The sequence below is a fragment of the Melospiza melodia genome, chromosome 6 (assembly GCF_035770615.1).
Source record: "Melospiza melodia melodia isolate bMelMel2 chromosome 6, bMelMel2.pri, whole genome shotgun sequence".
Taxonomy (NCBI): domain Eukaryota; kingdom Metazoa; phylum Chordata; class Aves; order Passeriformes; family Passerellidae; genus Melospiza; species Melospiza melodia.
In genome coordinates, this window is record NC_086199.1 from 2,502,018 (window position 1) to 2,528,848 (window position 26,831).

The 26,831-nt window shown below is 49.5% G+C and overlaps 2 protein-coding genes across 5 annotated transcripts in view; both read left to right on the forward strand.

The window, feature by feature from the left end:
• Nucleotides 1–15,049, forward strand: part of FRMD6 (FERM domain containing 6) — a 48,084-nt gene extending 33,035 nt beyond the window's left edge. For all 4 annotated transcript variants that reach the window (XM_063159623.1, XM_063159625.1, XM_063159626.1 and 1 more), the window contains 9 exons: nt 1,799–1,985; nt 3,478–3,633; nt 4,195–4,260; nt 4,344–4,412; nt 5,103–5,277; nt 7,702–8,034; nt 9,556–9,681; nt 11,063–11,154; nt 12,424–15,049. In XM_063159623.1, the coding sequence (XP_063015693.1) occupies nt 1,799–1,985; nt 3,478–3,633; nt 4,195–4,260; nt 4,344–4,412; nt 5,103–5,277; nt 7,702–8,034; nt 9,556–9,681; nt 11,063–11,154; nt 12,424–12,708 (1,489 nt within the window). In that variant the 3' untranslated portion in view covers nt 12,709–15,049. The remainder of the gene's footprint in view (nt 1–1,798; nt 1,986–3,477; nt 3,634–4,194; nt 4,261–4,343; nt 4,413–5,102; nt 5,278–7,701; nt 8,035–9,555; nt 9,682–11,062; nt 11,155–12,423) is intronic.
• A 6,356-nt stretch (nt 15,050–21,405) lies between these two features.
• GNG2 (G protein subunit gamma 2) overlaps nt 21,406–26,831 on the forward strand; it is a 30,218-nt gene continuing 24,792 nt past the window's right edge. Inside the window, exon 1 of the mRNA XM_063159630.1 lies at nt 21,406–21,475. The gene's annotated coding sequence lies outside the window, so the exon portion shown is untranslated. The remainder of the gene's footprint in view (nt 21,476–26,831) is intronic.

The window sequence follows — 26,831 nt, forward strand, 5'->3', positions numbered from 1 at the left end:
TGGGCACCTCCTGGGATGGCTGTGCCCCTCGTGGGGTGGCCGTGCCCATCCTGGGGTGCTCTGGGGTGCTGAGCACATCCCAGAAGCTGGGGCTTTGATGGGTGGGTGCTGAGTGGTTTCTGACAGGGCCAGGTGGGGACATTGCCCCCAGACAAAGCCTTTTGGGGGGTTTTATTTGGGATTATTGTATTTGGGTTGCCCCCAGACAAAAGGCAGGAATGATGAATCTGACTCCATGTTCTCAGAAGGATCGTTTATTATTTTATGATACTATATTATATTAAAGAATATTAAACTAAACTATACTAAAGAATACAGAAAGGATACTGACAGAAGGCTCAAAAGATAATAATGAAAAGTCATGACTCTCTCCAGAGTCCCAACACAGCTTGGCACTGATTGGCCAGAGAGTGAAAACAACTCACACCAAAAATCCAAACAAACAATCATCTGTTGGATAAACAATCTCCAAACACATTCCAAAGCAGCAAAACACAGGAGAAGCAAATCAGATAACAATTGTTTTCCTTTTTCTCTGAGGCTTCTAAGCTTCCCAGGAGCAAAATCCTGGGCGAAGGGATTTTTCCAGAAAATGTGAATGCCACATGGGATGGATGATGTGTTTAGGGATTTAGCACAGCCTAATTTGAACTTACCCACAGCTGGGTGGGAGCTGCAGCTCCTGCTTTGGGGCTAAATGATGTCCTGAGGGCTTTGGGGACACAGTGGCACCTGCACAGAGTTTTTGAGAGGGGTCACTCACCTGGCTGGTGAAGCGGCTGCACGTTTGCAGAATTTTAACCAATTTTAACCAATTTTCACAAATAGGGAAGAGGGAAGAAAACCCTTTGGTGTCCCCTCCCTGAGGGCTTCCCAGATCGTGTCCCCTGGCTGCTGACACCTCCCTGTGTCCCCTGTGTTTTGTGGAGGCAAACAAACTCCACAACTCTGTGAAAGTTGTAAAGCTGGTATGTGGTTTATTACAGTGCTGGACACACGTGGAGATTCCTCTTCTTAGAAGACATGGGCACCTCTGGGAATTCCAGATCCTTTTTTAGCCCCTTCTCAAAGACATAAGGGTGCAATTTCACAATAGGGTCATGCATATAAATTTTTACTGATTTTGCTAGAAGTTTGCCATTAATTCTTCTTTATCAGAAAGAATCCCTGGGTCAGGTTGACCTGCTTTCATAGCGGACTTCTTGGTTTTTAGTCTTTTTGGTTTTTTGTCTGCCCCCCATTTATCTCTCTGTACTTTGGCTGAAGCAGTTTCTCTGAGCATAGGTTTTTTATGAGAACAGGTAGTCAGAGTAAACAGCTGTGTATTCAAACTACAGACTTAGCTCAAAAATGTACATTTCACCTAAATCAAAATGGATTTCTGTGACCATGTTCACAGGGGTTTTAGGATGAGGGAAGAGATGAGGATCTGACTCTGTGTTTCAAAAGGCTGATTTATTATTTTATGATATGTGTTATATTAAAACTGTACTAAAAGAATAGAAGAAAGGATTTTATCAGAAGGTTAGCTAAGAATAGAAGAAGAAAGAATTATAACAAAGGCTTGTGGCTCGGACAGAGAGTTGTGATTGGCTATTAATTAGAAACAACTAACATGGGCCAATCAAAGATCCACTTGTTGCATTCCACAGCAGCAGATAACTACTGTTTACATTTTGTTCTTGAGGCTTCTCAGCTTTTTAGGAGGGAAAATCTTGAAAGGATTTTTCATAAGAGATGTCTGTGACAGATTTCCACTCTGGAAAATGTCCCCTCTGTGTCCCCTGTCCCTCCCCAGTGACAGGACAGCTCGGTACTACTACTACTGGCACCTGAGGAAGCAGGTGCTGCACTCCCAGTGCGTGCTGAGGGAAGAGGCTTATTTCCTGCTCACTGCCTTCGCCCTGCAAGCCGACCTGGGGGACTTCAAGAGGAACAAGCACTACGGGAAATACTTCGAGCCCGAGGCCTATTTCCCTGCCTGGGTAAGGAATCCTGCTCTGCTCCCTGCTCTGGCTGCAGCCTGGGTTAGTCCTTGGTGTAAATAACCTGGGGCAGTGTGGTGCCTGGGAGGGTTCCCAGGATGAGGTGAGAGATGAGGCTCAAAGTTCTCAGAAGGCTGATATATTATTATATTATATTATATTATATTATATTATATTATATTATATTATATTATATTATATTATATTATATTATATTATATTATATTATATTATATTATATTATATTATATTATATTATATTATATTATATTATATTATATTATATTATATTATATTATATTATATTATATTATATTATATTATATTATATTATATTATAGTATATTATATTATAGTATATTATATTATAGTATATTATATTATAGTATATTATATCACATTGTATCACATTATATCACATTACATTATATTACATTACATTATAGTATATTATATTACATTACATTATTGTATATTATATTATAGTATATATTATCTTATAGCATATACTAAAACTGTACTAAAGAAAGAGAAGGGATACATCAGAAGGCTAGAAAATAAATGAATAATGAAAGCTCTGTGGCTGACTCCTCAGAGTCTGACACGGCTCATAGTGATTGGTCATTAATTAAAAACAATTCACATGGAACCAATCAAAGACGCAGCTGTTGGTAAATGATCTCGAGACCACATTTCAAAGCAATCAGATAATTATTGCTTTCATTCTTTTCTGAGGCCTCGCAGCTTCCCAGGAGAAAAAACCCTGGCAAAGGGATTTTTCAGGGTGATTCTGTGTGCACATTTCCCAACCAGCATCAGGTGCAGCCCTTTGGGAGTTGCTGGCACAGAATCCCAGAGTGGTTTGGGTTGGATGGGCCTTAATGCTCATCCAGTGCCACCCCTGCCATGGCAGGGACACCTCCCACTGTCCCAGGGTGCCCCAGTGTCCAGCCTGGCCTTGGGCACTGCCAGGGATCCAGGGGCAGCCACAGCTGCTCTGGCAATTCCAGCCCAGCCAGGAATTCCCCATTCCCAATCTCCCACCCATCCCTGCCCTCTGGCACTGGGAGCCATTCCCTGGCTCCTGTCCCTCCATCCCTTGTCCCCAGTCCCTCTGCAGCTCTCCTGGAGCCCCTTCAGGTGCTCTGAGCTCTCCCTGGTGCCTTTTCTTCTCCTTCCCAACCTCTTTTCTTGGATTTGTCCCAAAATCTGCCCGTTTCTCCTTTTTTCACACACCTCACTGAGTAGTGGTCCCCAGGCACGCAGGGAGCCCACGTGTGCCCCAGCACAGGTGTCACCATGGAATGGCCACAAGGAGCACAATCCCCAGCAGGAAATCCTGCTGGCAAGAAGTCACTGGCTGCTGCAATGATTTTATTTTTTGCTTGGGGCTCTCTAGAACAAAGCTCCAATTTTCCCTTTTCCCTTGAAACCACCACTCCCAGGGGCCAGCACGGGGCAGCTGGACGAGCTTCTCTCCCCCTCCAAACAGGTGGTTGCCAAGAGGGGCAAGGATTACATCCTGAAGCACGTCCCCAACATGCACAAGGACCAGTTTGCCCTGACAGCCTCAGAGGCCCATCTCAAGTACATCAAGGAGGCTGTCAGGCTGGACGACGTGGCTGTGCACTACTACAGGTTGTACAAGGTGAGCCCTGGCCCTGTGCCTGCTGCGTCCTGAATTTTGGGAATGCTCTCCCTGAGAAATAAATGCTGTTTTTTTCACTCCTGGGAATAAAGCTGTTTGTTTGCTGGGAGAGCATGGGGTATTTTAATTAATTAAATTAATGGTTAAAAAAACATTTGATCAGAATGGTTTGGGTTGGGAGGGAGCTTCAAGCTCATCCAGTGCCACCCCTGCGATAGCAGGGACACCTTCCACTGTCCCAATGTGCTCCAACCTGGCTTTGGACACTCCCAGGGATCCAGGGGCAGCCACAGCTGCTCTGGGCACCCTGTGCCAGGGCCCCACCACCTTTAAAGGATAATTTCTTCCTCACATGTAATCTAAATCTCTTCTAGTTCAAAAGTATTCCCCCTTATCCTCTCACTGCCTGTGTCCAAAATGACTTTCCATTTTCAATTTGGCACATTAATCATAGAATGGTGACTGGGGTGATTGTGGAAGGATCCCTGGGCTGAGGTGGGGTGGATTTAACCAATTCATGTTGTAAATTATGTATTTAAAAGCATTTTTTTCCCCCCTTAGGACAAAAGGGAAGTGGAGGCCTCCCTGACTCTGGGGCTGACAACACGGGGCATCCAGATTTTCCAGGTAGGTGATGAAGGTGATGGCTCAGCCCAGCTCCATGCCCCTGCCAGAATCCTCAGCCATGGCTCCCTCTCCTCTTTTTGCAGAACCTGGATGAGGAAAAGCAGCTGCTCTACGACTTCCCGTGGACAAACGTGGGGAAACTGGTGTTTGTGGTGAGTGCCACCATCCCCACCTGGAGCACTGCTTCCAGCTCCGGGGTCCTCAGCACAGGGAGGATGTGGAGCTCTTGGAGCAGCTCCACCGAAGATGCTCCATGGGCTGGAGCTCCATTTCCTATGGAGCCAGGCTGAGAGAGCTGGGGGTGCTCCCCTGGAGAGGAGAAGGCTCCAGGGAGAGCTCAGAGCCCCTGGCAGGGCCTGAAGGGGCTCCAGGAGAGCTGCAGAGGGACTGGGGACAAGGGATGGAGGGACAGGAGCCAGGGAATGGCTCCCAGTGCCAGAGGGCAGGGATGGATGGGAGATTGGGAATTGGGAAATGCTCCCTGTGAGGGTGATGAGGCCCTGGGTGTTTGGAGGGTGGGGAGGGTCTTTGGAGAAGCTGTGGCTGCCCCTGGATCCCTGGCAGTGTCCAAGGCCAGGCTGGGCAGGGCTTGGAGCACCCTGGGATGGTGGAAGTTGGAAAGAGGGTTGGTCTAGGTGGTCTTAAAGGTCCCTTCCACCCCAAACCCCTCAGTGATTCCACCATCCCCGGGCAGGGTGTGGATATGGGCACGGGACGCTTCAGCACCGACCCGCAGCAGGTGACAGCAACAACCCATGGGGTCACTGAGGAGCTGCAGCAGGGCTGGGTGAGAACTGTAGCCTTCTCCTGCCTGGGGCTGACCCCTCCCTTGTCCCACGCAGGGCAAGAAGTTCGAGATCCTGCCGGACGGGCTGCCCTCGGCGCGCAAGCTCATCTACTACACGGGCTGCCCGCTGCGCTCGCGGCACCTCCTGCAGCTGCTCAGCAGCAGCCACCGGCTCTACATGAACCTGCAGCCCGTGCTGCGCCAGGTGCGCCGGCTCGAGGAGAACGAGGGTACGTGCTGCAGCCCCCGAGACGCCAGCACGGGCTCCCAGGGGGTGTGTGCACCTGTGAGAGCTCCTGGTTCTCTGGGAAGGGATGGGCGCGAGCCCTGCCGTCCTCGCCGGTGTCGCGGTTCTGCCTCAGCACGGCTTTGCCGTGTCCTGCATCCCTGTGAAAGCATAAGGTGTTCTTCCTCTTCTTTCCTCTTCTCATCTTCTATTCCTCTTCTCATCTTCTCTTCCTCTTTGTCATCTTCTCTTTCTCTTCCTCATCTTCCTCTTTCCCCTCTTCCTCCTTTTTCTTATTTGTTCTTCTTGTCGTACTCTTCTTCATCCTCCTCATCTGCCTCAACCTCTTCCTCTTTCTCATCCTTTTCGTGTGTCCCTTTCCCTGTGTCCCTCATCCTTGTGAAAGCATAAGGTGTTCTTCTTTGCTCTTCTCATCTTCTCTTACTCTTCCTCATCTTCTCTTCTTCTTCCTCATCTTTCTCTTTCCCCTCTTCCTCCTTTTTCTTATTTGTTCTTCTTGTCCTGCTCTTCTTTATCCTCCTCATCTGCCTCAACTTATTCCTCTTTCTCCTTCTTTTCATGTGTCCCTTTCCCAGTTTCCCTCATCCTTGTGAAAGCAAGAGGTCTTCTTCCTCTTCTTTTCTCTCATCTTCTGTTTCTCTTCCTCATCTTTCTCTTTCCCCTCTTCCTCCTTTTCTTATTTGTTCTTCTTGTCTTACTCTTCTTCATCCTCCTCTTCTGCCTCAACTTCTTCCTCTGTCTCATCCTTTTTATCTTTTTTTTTCCTTGTCCTCATAATCTTCTTCCTTGTTCTCATCTTTATCCTCCTCTTCTTGTTTTCCTCCTCCTCACCGTCGTCCTCATCTTTTTTCCATGTCCTCCTCATCTTCTTCCTCTGTTCTCATCTTCATCCCAATCTGCTCTTGCTTTCTTCCTCCTCTTCTTTCTCTTCCTGTTTCTCTTCCTCCTCGTCTTCCTCTTCTTTCTCTTCTTTCTCTTCCTCACCCTCCTCCTCCTCTTCTTGCTCCTATCTCATCTTTCCTCTTCTCATCTTCCTTTCTCTTCCTTATTCTCCTCTTTCCTATCTTCTTCTTCCTCCTCATCGTCTTCCACCTTGTTTCATCTTCTTCCTCCTCCTCCTCCTCATGTTCTTCCACCTTGTTTCATTGTCTTGCTCTTCCTCATCATCTTCTTCCACATTGTTTCATCTTCTTCCTCCTCATCTTCATCTTCTTCCATTTCATCCACATCTTCTTCCTCCTCTTTATTTTCTTCTTTTCCTGCTCCTCCTTATTTTCTGTCTTCCTCTTTCTCTTCTTCCTCCACATCTCTTCCTCCTCCATGTCTCCCTCCTCCTGCTCTGTTGGAGGAGCAGCCCAGCACAGGAGCTTTGGAGCTCCTGCCCCACCTTCCCTAATGCCACTGGGACAGAGCTGTCCCCAGCTGTGCCAGGGCTCAGGTGACAATTCCTCTGTGTGCCAGGACATCCATGTCCCTCCAGAGGATCCAGTTTGCCCTGGAGGTCGTGGGAATCACTCTGATTCCATTCCCCCGTGGTGATGACTCCATTAAGGGGTAATCAGTGCCACTCACTCGGGGTCACCAAATGTGGAATTTTTCTTCACTTGGAGACACCAAATGTGGAATTTTTCTTCACTCGGGGTCACCAAATGTGGTGGTGTTTGCAGGGGTCCCAGGATGAGGGAAGAGACGAGAATCTTGACTCCATGTTTCAAAAGGCTGATTTATTATTTTATTGTATATATTATCATAAAATACATATTTATTTATACATATATTAATTTTATAGTTTTTTATATATTTATATAATAAAATATTTATTATTTATTATATATATAATTAATATATATTTATTTATATATATAAATTAGTATTATTGTATTAAAATAAAATTATATACTAAAACAATACTAAAAGAATAAAGGATTTTATAAAAGAATAATAAAAGAAGAAAGGATTTTATCAGAAGGCTAGCAAGGAATAGAAAGGAATGGAATGATAATAAAACCTTATGACTGACCAGAGTCAAGTCCAAGCCTGCTGACTGTGATTGGTCATTAATTAAAAACAACCACGTGAAACCAATCAAAAACGCACCTGTTGCGTTCCACAGCAGCAGATAATTATTGCTTTTCTTTTCCTTTAGGGTTAGGGTTAGGGTTATGGTTAGGGTTATGGTTAGGGTTATGGTTAGGGTTAGGGTGAGAGAGAGAGAGTCCGAGACAGCTGGACTGTGGTTGGTCATTAATTAAAAACAACCAACATGGACCAATCAAAGATGCACCTGCTGCATTCCACAGCAGCAGATAATTATTGCTTTTCTTTTCTTCTGAGGCTTCTCAGGAGAAAAATCCTAAAGGAAGGCTTTTTCCGAAAATATTTCTGTGCGTATTTTTATTTGCTGCAGAGAAGAAGCAGTACCGGGAGTCCTACATCAGCGACACGCTGGACCTGGACATGGAGCAGCTGGAGAAGCGCTCGCGCGCCAGCGGCAGCAGCGCCGGCAGCGCCCGGCACAAGCGGCTGTCCCGGCACTCCACGGCCTCCCACAGCAGCTCCCACACCTCCGGCATCGAGGCCGACCCCAAGGCCAGGGAGATGGGGCCCGAGGACGCCTTCCCTGGTGGTGCCCACCGCAAGCTGAAGACGTGCAGCTCCATGACCAGCCACGGCAGCTCCCACACCTCGGGCGTGGAGAGCGGCGGGAAGGAGCGGCTGGAGGAGGATTCCCAGGATGACGGTGAGAGAATGATATATACGACTCCATCATCAGAAGGCTAATGAATTGCTTTGTTATACTGTACTATATATGTTGTATCTAAACTGAATCTGCACTGCACTCACTCTTTCTTACACTGCACTCACCTCTGATTCTCTCGTGACTGTCCCATGTCGCAGACATCTTTTATGAAAAATCCTTTCCTTAGGATTTTTCCTCCTGAGAAGCTGAGAGGCCTCAGGAACTAAATGTAAACATTGATTATCTGCTGCTGTGGAATGCAACAGGTGGATCTTTGATTGGCCAATGTTGGATGTTTCTAATTAATGGCCAATCACAGCCCAGCTGGCTCAGACAGAGAGCCAAGCCACAAGCCTTTGTTATCATTCCTTCCTATTCTATTCCTAGCCAGCCTTCTAATGAAATCCTTCCTTCTATTCTTTTAGTATAGTTTTAATGTAATACATATAATAAAATAATAAATCAAGCCTTCTGAAACATGGAGTCAGATCCTCGTCTCTTCCCTCAACCTGAGACCCCTGTGAACACCAGCACAATCCCGTGACAGTCCAGCACACACACACACACACACTTCTTGGCCCTGCTAAGCCAAGGGAACAAAACATCCTCACTTTGGGTAAACCATTTCCGTATTGCATTCTACTTTAGCACAACACAGGCACAGCAAGCCAGATAAGAATTGTGTTTTCCTTCTTCTCTGCTTGTCTCACAGCTTCTCTCTGTGAATACCACAGGTTGTCCAGGCACTGGGGTGGTTGAAGGGTGTGTGGTGGTGTTCGCAGGGATCTCGGGTCCTGATTATTGTAGATTGTCAGACACTAAATATTTTAATTTTTTTAAGATTTCTTTAGGAGGGGTAACAGCTGTATTGTAAATGATAGTTGTTTTTTAACAGCATCTTGCACAATTTATTCCTGCAAATGGCAGATTTGCTTTCTGCTAGATGTTATTATTGAGGGAAGAGATGAGAATCTTCACTCCCTGTTTCAGAAGGCTGATTTATTATTTTATGATATATATTATATGAAAAGAAAATGCTATACTAAAACTATACTAAAAGAATAGAAGAATACAATGATATACTAAAACTATACTAAAAGAATAGAAGAAACTATACTAAAAGAACCCCTGCAAAACTCCATGTTTCAGAAGCTTGATTTATTTTATGATATATATCATATGAAAACAAAAGGATATATTAAAACTATACTAAAAAGAATAGAAGAAAGTATTTCATCAGAAGGCTAGCAAGGAATAGAAAGGAATGAAAACAAAATCTTGTGGCTGCTCACAGCCTCGACACAGGTGGCTGTCATTTGTCATCAAGTAAAAACAATTTCACATGCTGGGTAAACAATTGTCCCAATAACATTCCAAAGCAGCAAAACATGGGGGAGGAAGCTGAACCTTCCCAGCTTCTCAGGAGAAAAGCTCCTAATGAAAGGATTTTCCATGAAATATGTGACAGAGGGTGCTCCGAAGGGGCACAGCTGACTTGTCCTGTGTGCTGGTGCCCTGCAGAGATTGAGATGCTGGTGGATGACCCCCGGGAGCTGGAGCAGGCTGGGGAGATGGACGTGAGCCCCGACATGTGTGTCTACATCACCGAGGACATGCTGCTGTCCCGCAAGTTCAACGGGCACTCGGGTAAGGTGCTGGCTGCTTCTCTTCCCAATCCCCCAGTGCCAGTCACGCCTTTGGGAGCTGGGATGGGATGGGCTTTGAGGTCTAAAGACGTCTTTAAGGTTTAAAGAGGTCTTTAAGGTCTCTTCCAAGCCTGATCATTCTGTGTGTCCTGGTTTAGGGCAAATTTGGGAGAAAAATTCCAAAAGGGGTCCCTCCAGTAAGCAAACCCACACGGCTCCTCCTCCCAACCGGTTTGGGAAGGATTCCTCGGAGAGAAGTGGAAAGAACCTGTTTATTTAACAGGCACAGCACCCCCAGCACACAGAACCTGTTTATTTAACAGGCACAGCACCCCCCAGCACACAAAATGAACAATACAGGATGACACCGCTCTGAAAAAGGTGACAAATTCAGAAAGTCTCTCTTGGGGGTGGTCGCTCTGTTCTCAGTCCCGCCTGTGCTGGGGCAGCTGCTGCAGTCACAAGGTGCAAATTCTCGCTATTCCCAGGTCCCAGTCCAGAGCACGTTCGAGTAGGTCCAAAAAAGGGAAAGGAAGAACAGTCCAGGGAAAATTTGGACTGCTTAGTTAAACTAACTAATGAGCAGGAGCAAAGCAGAAGCAAGAGCAAAGCGAAAAGCAAAAGCAGCACTTTGTACTGCCCTGTCTCTGTGTCCTGCCAGGCTGATAACAAAACCTAAAGAAAACTTTCACTCTTCAGAGCCAGTCTTGAAGGCACAGAACATAATATCCAGCATGAACAGAACACACAAATGGGGATACAAGCATCATAACATCACCCTAGGACACCGTGGTTCTCTGGTGTTTGGCAGGACAGAGTTAGCCCCAGGTGTCCATTTGGGATGCTGGGAGAAACTGCTCACCCAATGGGTTGAAGGAGAGATGGGGTAAAGAAAAGAGGAACCTCCCTCAGTTTGTGCCAGGGGAGGTTTGGATTGGATATTGGGGAAAATTTCCTCACAGAAAGGTTTGTCCAGCCCTGGCACAGCTGTCCAGGGCAGTGGTGGAGTCACCATCCCTGGAGGGATTTAAAAGCCACGTGGATGTGGCACTTGGGGACAGGGGACAGTGGTGGCCTTGGCACTGCTGGTGAACAGTTGGACTCCATGATCTTCTCTGGAGCTGTGTCTGCACCCTGAAAGTCACTTGCAGCTCTGAGCTGGGAGGTACTGGGAGGTCTTTGGGGATGCCAGGTTCCCTGGGGACAGTTTTGGATGCCATTTTGGGGCAAATTTGGGATGCTTTGTAGGCAATGCTGTTTGTGAGTGGAGCTGTTGGGCTGAAGCATTGCACTGAGGGAGCCTTTTCCCCCATGGACGGCAGGAGTGGATGCCAGGAGAGCTGAGCCACCCCACAATAACCTTTGCACCCTCCTTTGTGCAGGACTCATCGTGAAGGAGATCAGCTCCTCCACCTCCAGCTCCTCAGAGACGGTGGTGAAGCTGCGGGGGCAGAGCACCGACTCCTTACCCCAGGTACGAGGGGCTGGAGCTTTGGGATTCCCAATATTCCTGGAGAAAAGGAGGCTCAGGGGTGCCCTCATTGCTCTCTACACCTTCCTGAAGGGAGGCTGCAGACAGGTGGGGTCGGTCTCTGACAGAACAAGAGGACACGGCCTCAAGCTACATTAGGGAAGGGATAGGTTGGATATTAGGAAGAAAATTTTCACTTAAAGAATAATAAAGTACTGGAGTGCTCTTCCCAGGGAGGTGGTGGAATCACTGTCTTGGTTTGGAAAGCCAGGAGTCTGCTAAGGAAGGCAGGAGCCTCCCCTGAAATGGAGAATGTAAACCCTCCCCACCCCTCTGAATTGCTATAAATGTTAAATTAAGGGGCTCTCAGGCAAAAATATGGGAGCAGGAAATAACAGTTCTTTAGTAGGGAAAGGAAAAAATAAAAGGATAAAATAAACAGTGCAGTGCACTAGAACAACACTGCCAGAGTCAGAACCCAACCTGACACCCTGTGGGTCAGGCTGTTGGCAGCAGTCCCATTGGAATTGTGGCTCAGCCCTCCTGCAGTGTCAGGGGTGGTTCTGCTGGAGCAAGGAGGATCTGTAGAGAAGGATGTATTCTTCCTCTGAAGATCCAGGGGAAGAGGCAGCTGCTGTTCCTCTGGGGAATCCAGTGGAGAAGCCGTGCTGGTGTCTCAAAAACCTCTGGATTATACCCGGGTAGGAATGCTTGGCTGGTGTTCCAGAATCTCCAGATTATATCCAGGCAAGAATGCTTGGCTGGTGTTCCAGAATCTCCAGATTATATCCAGGCAAGAATGCTTGGCTGGTGTTCCAGAATCTCCAGATTATATCCAGGCAGGAATGCTTGGCTCCTCCCTCTGGGCTCACATCTCCCAATGGGATGCTGTAGTTCTTATCAGCCATGCAGGGACATTCAATAGCTGTTATCAGCAGATGTCCCCTCCCAAGGGAGGTGTGAATGTGGTCACTCAAAGGGAGAGATAAGGCAAACTGCCCACTTGGCAAAGGTAATCTGCCATACAGATGGTAGTAGAGCACATCTTGCCTTGCAATCTTCAACAGTCACCATCTCTGGATGTGTTTTAAAAAAGCCTGGACATGGCACTTGGTGCTATAGTCTGGTTGAGGTGTTAGGGCATAGGTTGGAGTTGATGATCTCAGAGGTCTCTTCCAGCCTCATTATTCTGTGAATTCTGTGAATTCTGAGAATTCTGTGAACCCCGGGGGCTCCCTGGCACATCCTGAGCCTCCTCTTGGCTTTTCCCAGACGACGTGCAGGAAACCCAAGACATCCACAGACCGGCACAGCCTGAGCCTGGATGACATCAGGCTCTACCAGAAGGACTTCCTGCAGCTGGCCAACCTGTGCCAGGACACGGCGCAGAGCTTCACCTTCGGCTGCGCGCACGGCCTGGACCACGAGGGGCTCTACTGCAACGGCTGCCTGGCCCAGCAGTGCATCAACATCCAGGACACCTTCCCCGTGAAGAGAACCAGCAAATATTTCTCCTTGGACCTGACCCACGACGAGGTGCCCGAGTTCGTGGTGTGAGCGTGGGGAGGCTCTGGCGCCGCCAGCCCTGCCCTGCTCCCTGCAGACCACGCTGGAGACCTTGACCCTGCTGGAGAAGGGGCAGGATGGGGATGCCCCGGGCACAGAGCGGGTTCCAGAGGGGTTTGTGCCAAGCACGAGCTGTCTCGTTCCGGCTGGCGGGGGCACGGCCCAGCTGGAGCTGGCAGGAGCCCCCCTGTGCTTTGCCGTGGCCCCTCTCGCCCCCTCCTTGCCCCCAGGTGACTCTGGGGCGGGTGGAAAGTGCCAGACTGTTGTGTTCAAGCCAAGCCAAAGAAATGTAAATAACCCTAAAGGCCAGTATGGGAAGGGAGAGTCAAGCAATAACCAGCCGGGCGTGGTGGTGTTCCGTGGAGGAAGGCATGGCCAGCAGCTCCTGGGGCACAGCATGAGCCCAGTTTTTCCAAAAAGACACGTGCTGGAGGTCGGGCCACAGCAGTCCCAGCCAGGTGGATTATGGCTGGAAGCTCTCAGAGCCATTTGCAATTTGTTTTTTATATTTTTCTCTTGTTTTTTCTCTTTTTTTTTTTTTTTTTTTTTTTTGAGAGCAAAAACCCCAAAACCAAAAAAAAACCAAAAAACCCACCCTCCCCAAAAAAAAAAAGCAAAGCAGGATGGAAAAAAAAAATAAGTCTCCTATAAGGATAATGCAATAATGCATTCCAAACATTGAATATCTAGAGAATACATATATAAATATATCGAGGTATGTATGTTTATATATGTCTGGATCTTATAGACCCATTTGCGTTTTGCTCCTGCTCTGAAACACCTTTTATACAAAAGATCTGCCTCTCTTCTTTCATGAACTCTATCAACAATCCTATTTTTTTTTTCCTAAGCACCAAGGTGAGAAAAGAGACTTTCCTCTCGAGGAGAATGTGCATCCTTGCCTTGTCTGTGTGGCTCTTCCCACTGCATCTCCCTTCCCTTTTCCCAACGCTTTTCACGCATCCTTAGGTGTCTTACAGCTGGAATAATTCTGCCAGAGGATGATGGTGACGTGCCAGGAAAACCCAGGGGTGGTTTCTGAGTGTGTCCCAGGGAAGGCAGGCAGCCCAGGTGGAATATTTGCTGATTGCAGAGTTAATTATCACAGCACAATGCCTTTGTAGTGGATATTTTTAATTAGAGTTTAGCCATTGACAGCCAAAGTTTTGTCATATTTTGATACACCACATTTTTTTTTTTTTTTTTAAACTGGAAGCTTTTCTTAAAAAAAAAAAGAACCAAAAAAAAATTATAATTATTTTATAAATAAGCACAATCTTATTTTTATAAGAAATGTTGAGGGAGGGAGCTGGTACCAAAAGAAATGGAGAGGAGCTATAGGCACGGTGCAAAAAATAAAAAATAAAAATCTCTTGGGATGTTGGGACATGGGAGAGCTGCTGTGGCACTGTGGCACTGTGCCTCCAGCCCAGAGCTTGATCTGGCCCTGCCTGAGGGGTTTTGTGGGAAAATAATGTCGATTTCCTACGTTGGCAGGGCAGGATGGGGGTCCCTGAAGCATCCTTGTCTCCCTCAATCCACACAGGGCAGCCGGGGGGATGCTCTGGTTTGGGGGACACCCCACCAAATACCCCACAGCCCTCTCTTTGGGTGCTGGGGTAGCATCTGTGAGTCACAGCTGGCTTTGCAGCGTCAGTTTCCATGCTGGCACAGGCAGGAAAATCCCCCAAAATTCATCCCCAGCCTCTTCCTGCCCTTCCTCGGCCACCGTCTGGGTGCGCTCCATGGGACCCTCGGCCTGCAGAAACACAGAGCTGGAGAGGGGAAAAAAAGGGATAAAATGTGTAAAGAAATGTGTGGAGAAATGGGTAAACACTGCTGAGGAATGGGGAGGGGGCAGCCCCGTCCCATTATTCTGCATCCAGAGCTGGGGTGAACAATGGGGTTGGGATGGAGCCCTAAAACAGGGGGACACAGAGGTGCCATTGGGGCAGGGGGACACAGAGGTGACATTGGGACAGGGCGACACAGAGGTGCCATTTATTCCCAGTTTTCCCACAGGTGGCCGTGCCCTTGGGGCTGTTCCCCCCTCCCCTGCAATAAGGATCTGTCTGTCTGCACAAAAATAATCCTTTCTGTGAAAGGATCTCCCCGTCAGGGCTGATGGGAGAGCCCGGTGACTGTGTTGCAAAAAGGAGCAGGAAAATTAAAAAAAAAAAAAAAAAAAGAAAAAAAAAATAAAGAAAAAAAAAAAAAAAAAACTCCAGGAAAATCAAGTGAAAATCCCCGGAAATTCTTTTGTACCAATGAAGTTTGTTGTGTGCCTTTTGCAGAACGGCTGGAGGTGACAATAAAGTGACAGTTGTTTGCATCACTTTGGCTCTTGGAGGTGGAAAATGCTCCCAGGCTTAAGGGGGAGATGGAGCAGGGCTGGATTTAAGGGTAACCTTGCACTTATTGGGGTTCTCTGCTCCGGTGATCCCAGCTCAGGTTAAGGCAACTCCTGCCTCAGGCAGGGCAGTGGATGGGCTGAGCCTTTCAGTCCTGATTTTTTGTGGGTTTTTGTGGGTTTTGGTGATTTTTGGTGGATTTTTGGTGGTTTTTGTAGAAGTTCCAGCAGTTCCAACACTCTGGAGTTGGGAAGAGGCACAGGGGGAGCTCCTGAAATGAGTGGGAGTGTGGAGTGTCCATAGTGGGCATCCTGGTGGGATGCTCAGTGGGGTTCCCAGCCTTCAGGAGCTGTGGGGTTGGTGGTTTTTTCATGATTTTTGGTGGGTTTTTGTGGGTTTTGGTCATTTTTGGTGGGTTTTTGTAGAAGTTCCAGCAGTTCCAACGCTCTGGAGTTGGGAAGAGGCGCAGGGGGAGCTCCTGAAATACGTGGAGTGTCCATTGTAAAGATCCTGGTGGGATGCTCAGGGGCATTCCCAACCTTCAGGAGCTGTGGGGTTGGTGGTTTTTGATGATTTTTTTGTGGGTCTGGTGGTTTTTGGTGATTTTTGTAGAAGTTCCAGCCACTGCCAGTGCTCTGGAGTTGGGAAGAGGCACAGGGGGAGCTCCTGAAATGAGTGGGAGTGTGGAATGTCCATAGTGGGGATCCTGGTGGGATGCTCAGGGGGGTCCCCAGCCTTCAGGAGCTGTGGGGTTGGTGGTTTTGGGTGGTTCTCGTGGATTCTCCAGTGTCTGATGGAAGCTTTGTGCTGCCTTTCCCCTCCACAGCAGCCAGGACCACCCTCCCATCTCCCACTGGTGCTAGTGAAACTCAGAACATCACTGGCCACTTCTTTTCTGTGTGATTTTGGGCCAGGTTTGCTGATCCTGGTGCCTCCTGGAAAAGTGTGGAAGGTGTCAACACCCACACTCTTTCCATGTCCCCATTCACTGGCAGAGCAGGGAATGTTCCCCTGGAGAGGAGAAGGCTCCAGGGAGAGCTCAGAGCCCCTGGCAGGGCCTGAAGGGGCTCCAGGAGAGCTGCAGAGGGGCTGGGGACAAGGGATGGAGGGACAGGAGCCAGGGAATGGCTCCCAGTGCCAGAGGGCAGGGATGGATGGGAGATTGGGAATTGGGAATTCCTGGCTGGGCTGGAATTGCCAGAGCAGCTGTGGCTGCCCCTGGATCCCTGGCAGTGCCCAAGGCCAGGCTGGACATTGGGACACCCTGGGACAGTGGGAGGTGTCCCTGCCATGGCAGGGGTGGCTCTGGGTGGGATTTAAGATCCCTTCCAACCCAAACCATTCTGGGATTCTATGAAGGAGAAGGAGAAGGAGAAGGAGAAGGAGAAGGAGAAGGAGAAGGAGAAGGAGAAGGAGAAGGAGAAGGAGAAGGAGAAGGAGAAGGAGAAGGAGAAGGAGAAGGAGAAGGAGGAGGAGGAGGAGGAGGAGGAGGAGAAGGAGAAGGAGAAGGAGAAGGAGAAGGAGAAGGAGAAGGAGAAGGAGAAGGAGAAGGAGAAGGAGAAGGAGAAGGAGAAGGAGAAGAAAAGAAGAAGAAGAAGAAGAAGGAGAAAAGAAGAAGAAGAAGAAAAGAAGAAGAAGAAAAGAAGGAGAAGAAGAAAGGAAGGAGAAGGAGAAGGAGAAAAGAAGAAGAAGAAAAGAAGAAGAAGAAAAGAAGGAGAAGAAGAAAAGAAGAAGAAGAAAGGAGAAGGAGGAGAAGAAGAAGGAGAAGGAGAAGAAGAAGAAGAAGAAGAAGAAGAAGAAGAAGAAGAAGAAGAAGAAGAAGAAGAAGAAGAAGAAGAAAAGAAAAAGAAAAAAAAAAGAAGAAGAAGAAGAAGAAAAGAAGAAGAAGAAGAAGAAAAGAAAAAGAAGAAAAGAAGGAGAAGAAGAAAAGAAGAAGAAGAGGAAGAAGAAGAAGAAGAAGAAGAAGAAGAAGAAGAAGAAGAAGGAGAAAAGAAGAAGAAAAGAAGAAGAAGAAAAGAAGGAGAAAAGAAGAAGAAGAAAAGGAGAAAAGAAGAAGAAGAAGAAGAAAAGAAGAAGATGATGATGGTGATGATGATGGTGATGATGATGATGATGATGATGATCCCATTTTCCATGGGAAAGCAGCATCAGTGCACCTCCAGAGTGTTTTTCCCAGCACTGCCCTGTGGCCCTGGCTGCAGCCCCGTCGCGTTTTGGGGCTGGGCCCTGGCTCCCAGCCCTGACATGGAGATGTGGGGCTGTGTCCCGCTGCCCATCCCCATTGCCAGGAGCCCCTCTGTGTGCCTTTCCCACAGGCTCCAGGGGTAATTGCACGTTCCCAGCAGATTCCCTTTGTCCTCTATAAACATCCCGCTGACCGACACCGGCAGGTCCCGGGCCCTAATTGCTGATTTCTGCTGAAACCCGACATTTTTGGGGCAGGAGGGAGGAGCACGAGGGAATGAGCCACTCCTGCGAGGGGGACTGCATTGTCTGATGCTAAATATACCCCGCACATTTCATGCCTGGCCCATAAAACCCCGGAATTTTCCTCAGACCAGATGGGGAAGGGTCTGGAGGGGGTGAGCAGGGGAGGGAGCTCTGCCCTGCCCATGGGCTGTGCTCAGAAAATGGGAATGAAATCAATAAATCCCCTTCTCTTTGATGCCCTGACCTCCATTCCTGCTTCATCTCAGCACGGGGGAGGTTCCCAGGGGAGGGAAAGGTCCCCGAGTTCCCATCCCTGCCCTTTTCCTGCTGCTCCTGCTGCCATTCCGTGGATTTAAACACGACAAAAAACAACCCAAAAAAACCCTTGCCCTGGGGGTTTCTCTTCTCCAGCGGCTGCACTTCCAAATTTTGCAGCTCCCATCACAGTCCCAGGCTGGATGGAGAAGTCGGAGATTTGGGATTTGTAGGGCAACCACGGGCAAAACATCAGTTTTAGGGAGCAAAATGCACAATATTGGGGCTGTTCTGGGATGTTTGGGGGCTGCTTTGGGCTGTTTTCAGCTGGTTTGGGATGTTTTGGGGCTGTTTTGGGCTGTTTTAGGTGGTTTTACGCTATTGTTGGCTGGTTTGGGCTGGTTGGGGCTGATTTGGGATGTTTTGAGGTTGATTTCAGCTGGTTTGGGATGTTTTGGGGCTGTTTTCGGCTGTTTTAGGCAGTTTTAGGCTATTGTTGGCTGGTTTGGGCTGTTTGGGGCTGTTTTGGGATGTTTTGGGGCTGTTTTGAGGCACCCAGGGACAGTTCTGGGGTTTTGGGATGTCCCAGGTGATGGCCAGGGCTGCAGGGTGGGGTTTTGGGATGTCCCAGCCTCTGGGTGGGTTTTTGGGATGTCCCAGGTGATGTGCCAGGGCTGCAGGGTGGGGTTTTGGGATGTCCCAGCCTCTGGGTGGGTTTTTGGGATGTCCCAGGGCTGCAGGTGTGGCTCTGGGTGAGTTTTTGGGGTGTCCCAGGTGGGTGCCAGGACTGCAGGGTGGGTTTTGGGGATGTCTCAGGCTTTGAGTGGGTATTTGGGGGATCCAGGTGGGCGCCAGGGCTGTGGGACCAGCTCAGGGTGGGTTTTTGGGATGTGCCAGGGCCGCAGGGACAACTCTGAGTGGGATTTTGGGGTGTCAGGGTGATGTGCCGGGGCTGTAGGGATGGTTCTGGTGGGTTTTTGGGCTGTCCCAGGAAAAACTCTGTGATTTTTTGGGGTGTCCCAGGGTTGCAGGGACAGCTCTGTGATTTTTTTGGGATGTCCCAGGGTTGCAGGGACAGCTCTGTGATTTTTTTGGGGTGTCCCAGGTGTGTGCAGGGACAGCTCTGTGATTTTTTTGGGGTGTCCCAGGGTTGCAGGGACAGCTCTGGGTGATTTTTTGGGGTGTCCCAGGTGTGTGCAGGGACAGCTCTGTGATTTTTTTGGGGTGTCCCAGGGTTGCAGGGACAGCTCTGTGATTTTTTTGGGATGTCCCAGGGTTGCAGGGACAGCTCTGTGATTTTTTTGGGGTGTCCCAGGTGTGTGCAGGGACAGCTCTGTGATTTTTTTGGGGTGTCCCAGGGTTGCAGGGACAGCTCTGGGTGATTTTTTGGGATGTCCCAGGGTTGCAGGGACAGCTCTGGGTGATTTTTTGGGGGTGTCCCAGGGTTGCAGGGACAGCTCTGGGTGATTTTTTTGGCCTGTCGGGGCGATGTGGCAGCGCTGAGCTCCCTCGCTCGGGGCAGCGGAGGAAATCGGTCACGGACGGAAATCTGTCACCGGGGTTGCTGTGGAAACTGCGGGGAAACCCGGGCGGCGACAGCGGGCACGGAGCCACCGAGCCCGGGGAGGGGACACGGACACAGCGCCCTGTCCCTCCGCCGTCACCCTTTGGGGATGCTCCCAAAATGAGCCGCATCCCTCGGTGCTGCTGCTGTGGGAGGAGCTGCTTTGGGCTGCTTTGGGGCTGTTTTGGGACGTCTTGTGCTGGTTTTTGCTGTTTTAGGATGTTTTGGGGCTGTTTTGGGGGTTGTGCCTCTCCCCAGTTCTGCCCCCGGGCAAAGGGCGCGGCAGAAAATCATTGTGCGCTTTCATAAAATCGTGGAGTTCCAAAATGGCTTGGGTCGGAAGGGACCTTAAATCCAAAAAAAATCATTGTGCACTTTCATAAAATCATGGAGTTCCAGAATGGTTTGGGTTGGGAGGGGCTTTAAATCCAGTCCCATCCCAGCCCTGCCATGGCAGGGACAGCTCCCACTGTCCCAGGCTGCTCCAAGCCCCAATGTCCAACCTGGCCTGGATGAATTCCAGGGATTTGGGGCAGCCCCAGCTGCTCTGGGCACCTGTGCCAGGCCCTGCCCACCCTGCCAGGGAAGGATTTCCATGAGGACACAGCTGGGCTGGAGCAGAAGGAGGAAAAAGGGAAAAGCCACCTTTTAAAAACCCCGTTCCTCATGCCTCCAGAATCTTCCACCTGAAATTCCCCTAAACTGGGCATGTGAAAAATAAGATAAAATTAAATTAAATTAAAATAAAATAAAATAAAATAAAATAAAATAAAATAAAATAAAATAAAATAAAATAAAATAAAATAATAAAAATAAAAAATAAAAAATAAAATAATAAAATAAAGTAAAATAATAAAATAAAACAAAGTAAAATAAAAAATAAAAAATGAAATAAAATAAAATAAAAATAATAAAGTATAATAAAATATAATAATAAAATAATAAATAAAATAAAAATAAAATAAAATAAAATAAAAATTAAAATAAATTATTAAAATAAAGTAAAATATAATAAAATAAAATATAAAATAAATATAATATAATAAATATAATAAAATAAAATAAAATAAAATAAAAATAAAATAAAATAATAAAATAAAATATAAAATAAAATAATAAAATAAAGTAAAATAAAAAATAAAATAAAATAAAAATAATAAAATATAATAAAATATAATAATAAAATATAATAATAAATAAAATAAAAAATAAAATAAATTAATAAAATAAAGTAAAATAAAAAATAAAATAAAATAAAAATAATAAAAATAATAAAATAAAATAAAATAAAATAAAATAAAATAAAATAAAATAAAATAAAATAAAATAAAATAAATAATGAGTGATCTCCTGAGCTGTGCCCTAATGGGAACCTTGGATTTGGGAAGGGTTGGAGGGGCAGGGAGGGGTTTGGGTGTGCCAGGGGGATGGGGGGTGTTGGGGAGGGAAGGGCTGGGAGGGATCCGGGGTTTTGGGGGGCTCCAGGCTGGGGGGTTTGGAGCAGCGCAGGGGCAGAGAGAGGGCAGGGGTGGCTTTGGGGGCTGTGGGGTGCAGGGGGTCTGTGTGGGGTTCAGGGGTGGTTTAGGGCTGTGATGGGTGCAGGGGGGTTCAGGAGGGGTTCGGGGGGATACGGGGCGGGTGTAGGAACTGGGGGCGCACACGGGTGTGGGGTGGGCACGGAGCGGGTGCGGGGTCGGGGCGCCATGGGGCGGCCGAGGGACAAGGGGCCGTGCAAGGGACAGGGACAGGGGCAGGGACAGGGACAGGGACAGGGACAGGGACAGGGGCAGGGGCAGGGACAGGGACAGGGACAGGGAGGGGGCAGCGGGGTCTGGGCAGGAGCGATCCCCGAACGCCGGGGGAGCGCAGAGCATCAGCAGGAGGAGGAGGAGGAGGAGGAGGAGGAGGAGGAGGAGGAGGAAGTCGGGGCTGAGCCGCTTCCTGTAGGCAGCGGGATGAGCGCAGACAAAGCTGGGTGGGGACTCGCCGCTCGGGGCTGCTGCTGACCACCATCCTCCTCCTCCTGCTGCTGCTGCTGCGGCCGCGTCCCCCCGGCCCTCCCTCCTCCATCCCAGCGCCCGTCCGTCCGTCCATCCCGCTGTCCGTCCGTCCGTCCCGCCGCCGCCCGCCCCGCGGGGAACCGGGGCACCGCTTCCAGGTACGGAATGGGGGCACTGGGAGCCCTGGGAGGGCTGTCACTGGGAGCACTGGGAGTGAGCACTGGAAACACTGGCCGGGCTGGCACTGGGAGCACTGGGCGTGAGTACTGGGAGCGCTGGGTGCGCTGGGAAGGCTGTTACTGGGAGCACTGGGAACACTGGGAACACTGAGAGCACTGGGAACACTGGCACTGGGAGCACTGGGAGCGCTGGCAGGGCTGTCACTGGGAGCTTGGGGAGCACTGGCACTGGGAGCACTGGGAATGAGCACTGGGAGCACTGGCACTGGGAGCGCTGGGAGCACTGGGAGTGAGCCCTGGGAGCACTGGAATCACTGGGAGCGCTGGGAGCACTGGCACTGGGAACACTGGGAGCACTGGGAGTGAGCACTGGGAGCACTGGGATCACTGGGAGCGCTGGCGCAGGTGGGGCCGGGCAGGGCTGTCCCCACCCCCGCTGTCCCTGACCCCCGTGGGGACCGAGCCGCTCCCAAACCTGCAGAATTCCCCCAAATCTCGCATTCCCCGCGCCCAGGGACACCCCCGGGGTGCCACCCGAAGGTGCTTTGTGCAGCGAGCTCGGGCTCCCAACAAAGGTTGGATTTAAAGGGTTTGATCCTCCTTAATCAGCTGATTTGCCATCACAGGCGAGGCTTTCTCCGCGGATGAATGAGACGTAGTGTTCTTTCTTCCCTGATTTTTTTCTTTTTTTTTTTTTTTTTTTTTTTTTTGTAATCACGGGAAGGAAGGAAGGAAGGAAGGAACGGGGAGATTTTCCCGATCCCAAATCCCTGCAGCAGCATGTGCTGGGATCAGCCCCAGCCTGGCTTGGGGGGGTTTGGGGGCGATGTCCGTGCAGGTCCATCCCCACAGCCGTGTCCCTCTCCTTTATATCCCAATCCGTGTTTTCCCAGCTGTGCTTTGGGTGAAGGATTCCCGGGAAAATCTCTCGAGGAAAACCGGTCCAGGGCTGGGAGGGGGGGATCCAGCAAAAAACCGACACAGGTAGGATTTGGAATAGAAATTAGGGGGAAATTCTGGAATAGAAACTGGGAGGAAATTCCTGGCTGTGAGGGTGGGCAGGCCCTGGCACAGGGTGCCCAGAGCAGCTGGGGCTGCCCCAAATCCCTGGAATTGTTCCAGGCCAGGCTGGACAGGGCTTGGGGAAGGTGTGGATGGCAGGGAGTGGGATGGGATGGGCTTTAAGGACCCTTCCCACCCCTGTCAGAGACCCCACGGTTCTCGCCTCCTTGGTGGGAAATGATTTATATTTATTAAATGATTTAAGGCCAGTCCTGAGGCACAGCCATACCCCCTCATTAATCAATCGCTAATGAGCTGCTAACGAACTTAGAGCGCGGTGCCCAAAGGGCAGGGGCTGGGGGCAGCAGTGATCTGCCTCTGCTGCTCTTATTTCTTTCCCCATTTCCTGCTGCTCTCATTTCTTTCCCCATTTCCCCCAAATCGCTCCCAATCCATCATCCCCAGCCCCTCTGTCCTGGAGAAGGGGCTGGGGCCGTGTGGATGGGTTGGCAGCAGGCTGCAGCCAGGCACGGAGGATTTTTCCTCATAACTGGATTTCCCTGGATGCAACTGGAGCATGCAGATTTTTTAATCCTCTTTCCAACCATATGGCCGCTGGCTGCGTTGAAATATGACTCAATTAATTATTGCCAGGAAAGCCCTGGGGCCAAGCCTTTCTCTGGGAGGGGGTTTGGAGGGTTCTGAAGGGGCTTTTCCCACCCTGTTTTGTGGGATTCAGGGATGGGCTGATCCCTATCCCACCCCACCTTCTGCGCTGGCCCTACAAGGCCGGGCATGGCCCCAGCGGCTCCTTGGCACCAATTTTGGGGCTTTTTTAGGCATTTCCAGCCTTGGAGGAGGAGGAGGGAGGGGTGATGCTTGATGCAATGTGCTGCTGGCTGCTCACCTGGATGCGTTATCACCTGGATCACGCCTGGAGGCAGCCTTGCCCCCAAAAATGGGATATTCCCACCTTGGGAGGACCTGTGGTCTCTCCACACGTGCCCATCCCCTCTCCCAGCCTCCCTGGGAGCTGCCAGCTTTGCTCCCAGTGGATAATGCACCACCCTGAAGGATCTCGTGGGGTTTTTTCTCCGTGGTGGGGCACATTTTGCATCTGGGGGAGGTGATAACTGAGGCTGCTTCATGGCATGGGGGTTCTCAAGACTAGGAGCAGGCAATCCTGAAGGGAATCCCATGGATTGATGGCTGCGAGCTGGTCAAGAAGCATATTCATATTCATATTTATATTTATATTTATATTTATAGGTTTATATTTATATTTATATTGTGTGGTATTGTTATTATTAATATTATTACTGTTATTACTGGTATTAATCCCCAACCCCACCTGCTGCTTTGCCACCCCATGCCAAGTGGAAAATGCAATATAAACGCGATTTTCCCGGGGTGGGCAGTGCCAATCCCGCCCGGCAGCCCCGCGGATGCTCCCGCTGGAATTCCAGGGGCTCCTGAATCCCGGTGAGTCACCGAAGGAGGACAGGCAGGCGCCGGCTGTTTCCATAGTAATTAGGGCTGGAGAGACGGTGCTGGAGCCCCACGGAGCCCTCGTGTCCCCAAAAATCGCTGCCGGGGGCGGCTGTCCTGCTCCATCCCGCCCATCCCATTGGGATGCTCCAGGAGGGCACATCCTGCACCCTCCCTCCCCCTGGATCGCCCCGTTTGGGGCTGGGATTTAGGCATTTACCCTGGAAAAACAGCATTTCAGGCTCGAGTGGCATCAATCCTCAGCGTGGCTTTGCCAGGGATCTCCCTGCTGTGCCCGGAGCGGGATGGGGAAAGCGGGATGGGAAAAGGATTCCTCAGGCTTCAGTTGGCTTAAAATCCTCCCTGGAGCTGTGGGTTCCTGTGCAGGAGCTGTGGGTTTGGAGGAGCTGTGCTTTGGGGTCGTTTTTGGGTATTTTGGGTAAGAAAGCAGCAGCTGCCAGCTGATGGGAGATGCCCAGCTCTGATCAGATTCCTCTCTGGTTTTGCTCTGGAGCAGGGAAGGAGGATAAAGAAGGTGTTGAGAGTCAGGGGTGCCAGGGAGATGTCTCCACAATGCCACTGTCCCCAGGGGGACACCAGGGCAGTGCCAGTGTCTGTGCCTGTGCCATTTGTCAGTGTCATGTCTGCAGCCCAAGGGCTTCTGCACAGAAACCTTGGGAGAAACAGGCAGGGGTTGGTCTGAGCCTCCTGAGACTGGAACAATTCCCAGTGCCCAGGAGCCCAGAGGAGCCATGGAGGTGCTCTGAGGGCTGGAGCCAGGCTGGGAGAGCCGGGGGTGCTCACCTGGAGAGGAGAAAGTGGGATGGGGAAAGCGGGATGTGTCCGTGTGTGCTCACAGCCAGCATGGAAGAGGGAGGAACGAGCTGGATTTTCAGCTTTTCTTGCTTTTCAGGCTCTTCTCTTGCTGTTCCCCTCTCTGGGCTCAGCATCTTCGTGGGGAGCAGGGATGAAACCCCATTCCACGGAAAAGGATGTGGCTGCATCCTGCTCCACTGAGCCAGGGATTTTTTTGCTTGTCCTCGCACTGTTTTATTCCCTGCTCAGCTTTCCATGTGCATTTTTCCCTCTGGGTGCCTCGTGCGTGGTGCAAACCCCTCACATCCACTCCCTTTGGAGCACAGGAGGGGTTTTGTCCACCCAAATTCTCTGAGGGAATGGCCAGGGGTGTCCTGGTGGGGATGCTCAGGGTGGCTGCAGGGACAGGGCAGCTCTGAGCTGGGCAGGATCCAGCTGGATTTGGCTCCATGGAGAAGCCAGGATTGCTCCAAACCCCATCCAGGGTGGGGCTGGGATGGTGCTGGTGGAGTGTGAGTGTTGGATCAGGCCAGTGGTTGATTAATTAATTAATGATGCCTTTGATTAGGGAGGTGCAAGGGAATCGAGGAGGCTGGGGGCAGCAGGGAATGGCAGGAGCTGGGAATGGCAGGAGCAGGGAATCACAGATAAGGAAATCACATAATGACAGGAGCAGGGAATGGCAGGAGCAGGGAATGAATGACAGGATCAGGAAATCAGGGAATGGAGGGAGCAGGGAATGACAGATCAGGGAATCGGGGAATGACAGGAGCAGGGAATCACAGATCAGGGAATGATGCAGGAGCAGGGAATGTCAGGAGCAAGGAATCACAAATTAGGGAATCAGAGAATCACAGGATCAGGGAATCACAGATCAAGAAATGACAGGACCAAGGAATCACAGGTCTTGAATGACAGGATCAGGGAATCAGGGAATCACAGGATCATAGATCAGGGAATCACAGGATCAGGCAATGACAGGAGCAAGGAATCAGAGAATGACAGGAGCAGGGAATCAGATCAGGGAATGTTAGGAAATCAGAGGATCAGGGAATCATGGAATCACAGGATCAGGGAATCACAAATTAGGGAATCACAGATCAGGGAATCACAGGGTCAGGCAATGACATGAGCAAGGAATCAGGGAATGACAGGAGCAAGGAATCACAGATCAGGGAATCAGATCAGGGAACGACAGGAGCAGGAAATGAATGACAGGAGCAGGTAATGAGAGGTCAGGGAATCTCAAATCAGGGAAGGACAGGATCAGGGAATCATGGAATGACAGGATCAGAGAATTACAGGATCAGGGAATCACAGATCAGGAAATGACAGATCAAGAAATCACAGGATCAGGGGATAACAGGTCTTGAATGACAGGATCAGGGAATCACAGGATCACAGATCAAGGAATCACAGGGTCAGGCAATGACATGACCACGGAATCAGGGAATGACAGGAGCAAGGAATCACAGATTAGGAAATCATAGGATCAGGGAATCAGATCAGGGAATGACAAGAGCAGGAAATGAATGACAGGAGCAGGGAATGAGAGGTCAGGGAATCACAGATCAAGAAATGACAGTTCGAGAAATTACAGGATCAGGGAATCACAGGATCAGGGAATCACGGGATAAGGGGATCAGGGAATCACAAATGAGGGAATCACAGATCAGGAAATGACAGGTCAGGAAATCATGGAATCACAGGATCAGGGAATGACAGATCAGAGAATCACAGATCAGGGAATCACAGGTAGCTTGGGTTGGAAGGGATCTAAGAGACCATCTGGGATGGGCCCAGATGCAGCCATGCTGAGGCTGGAGTCTAAAATCCCCCATGCCCTGCATTTCACGTGGGAATGATGGACTCCAAGCACCAGGATCAGTGGGAATAAAAAATAAATCCCTTCAGAAATGACATTGGGCCAAGCCTTGAAAAATCAGCACCTTGCAGCTGAGGCAGCCTGGATGATTCCTGGGAAGCAGCAGCTGCACCAGGACCTGCTTATCCTCCCAAACACAATTAG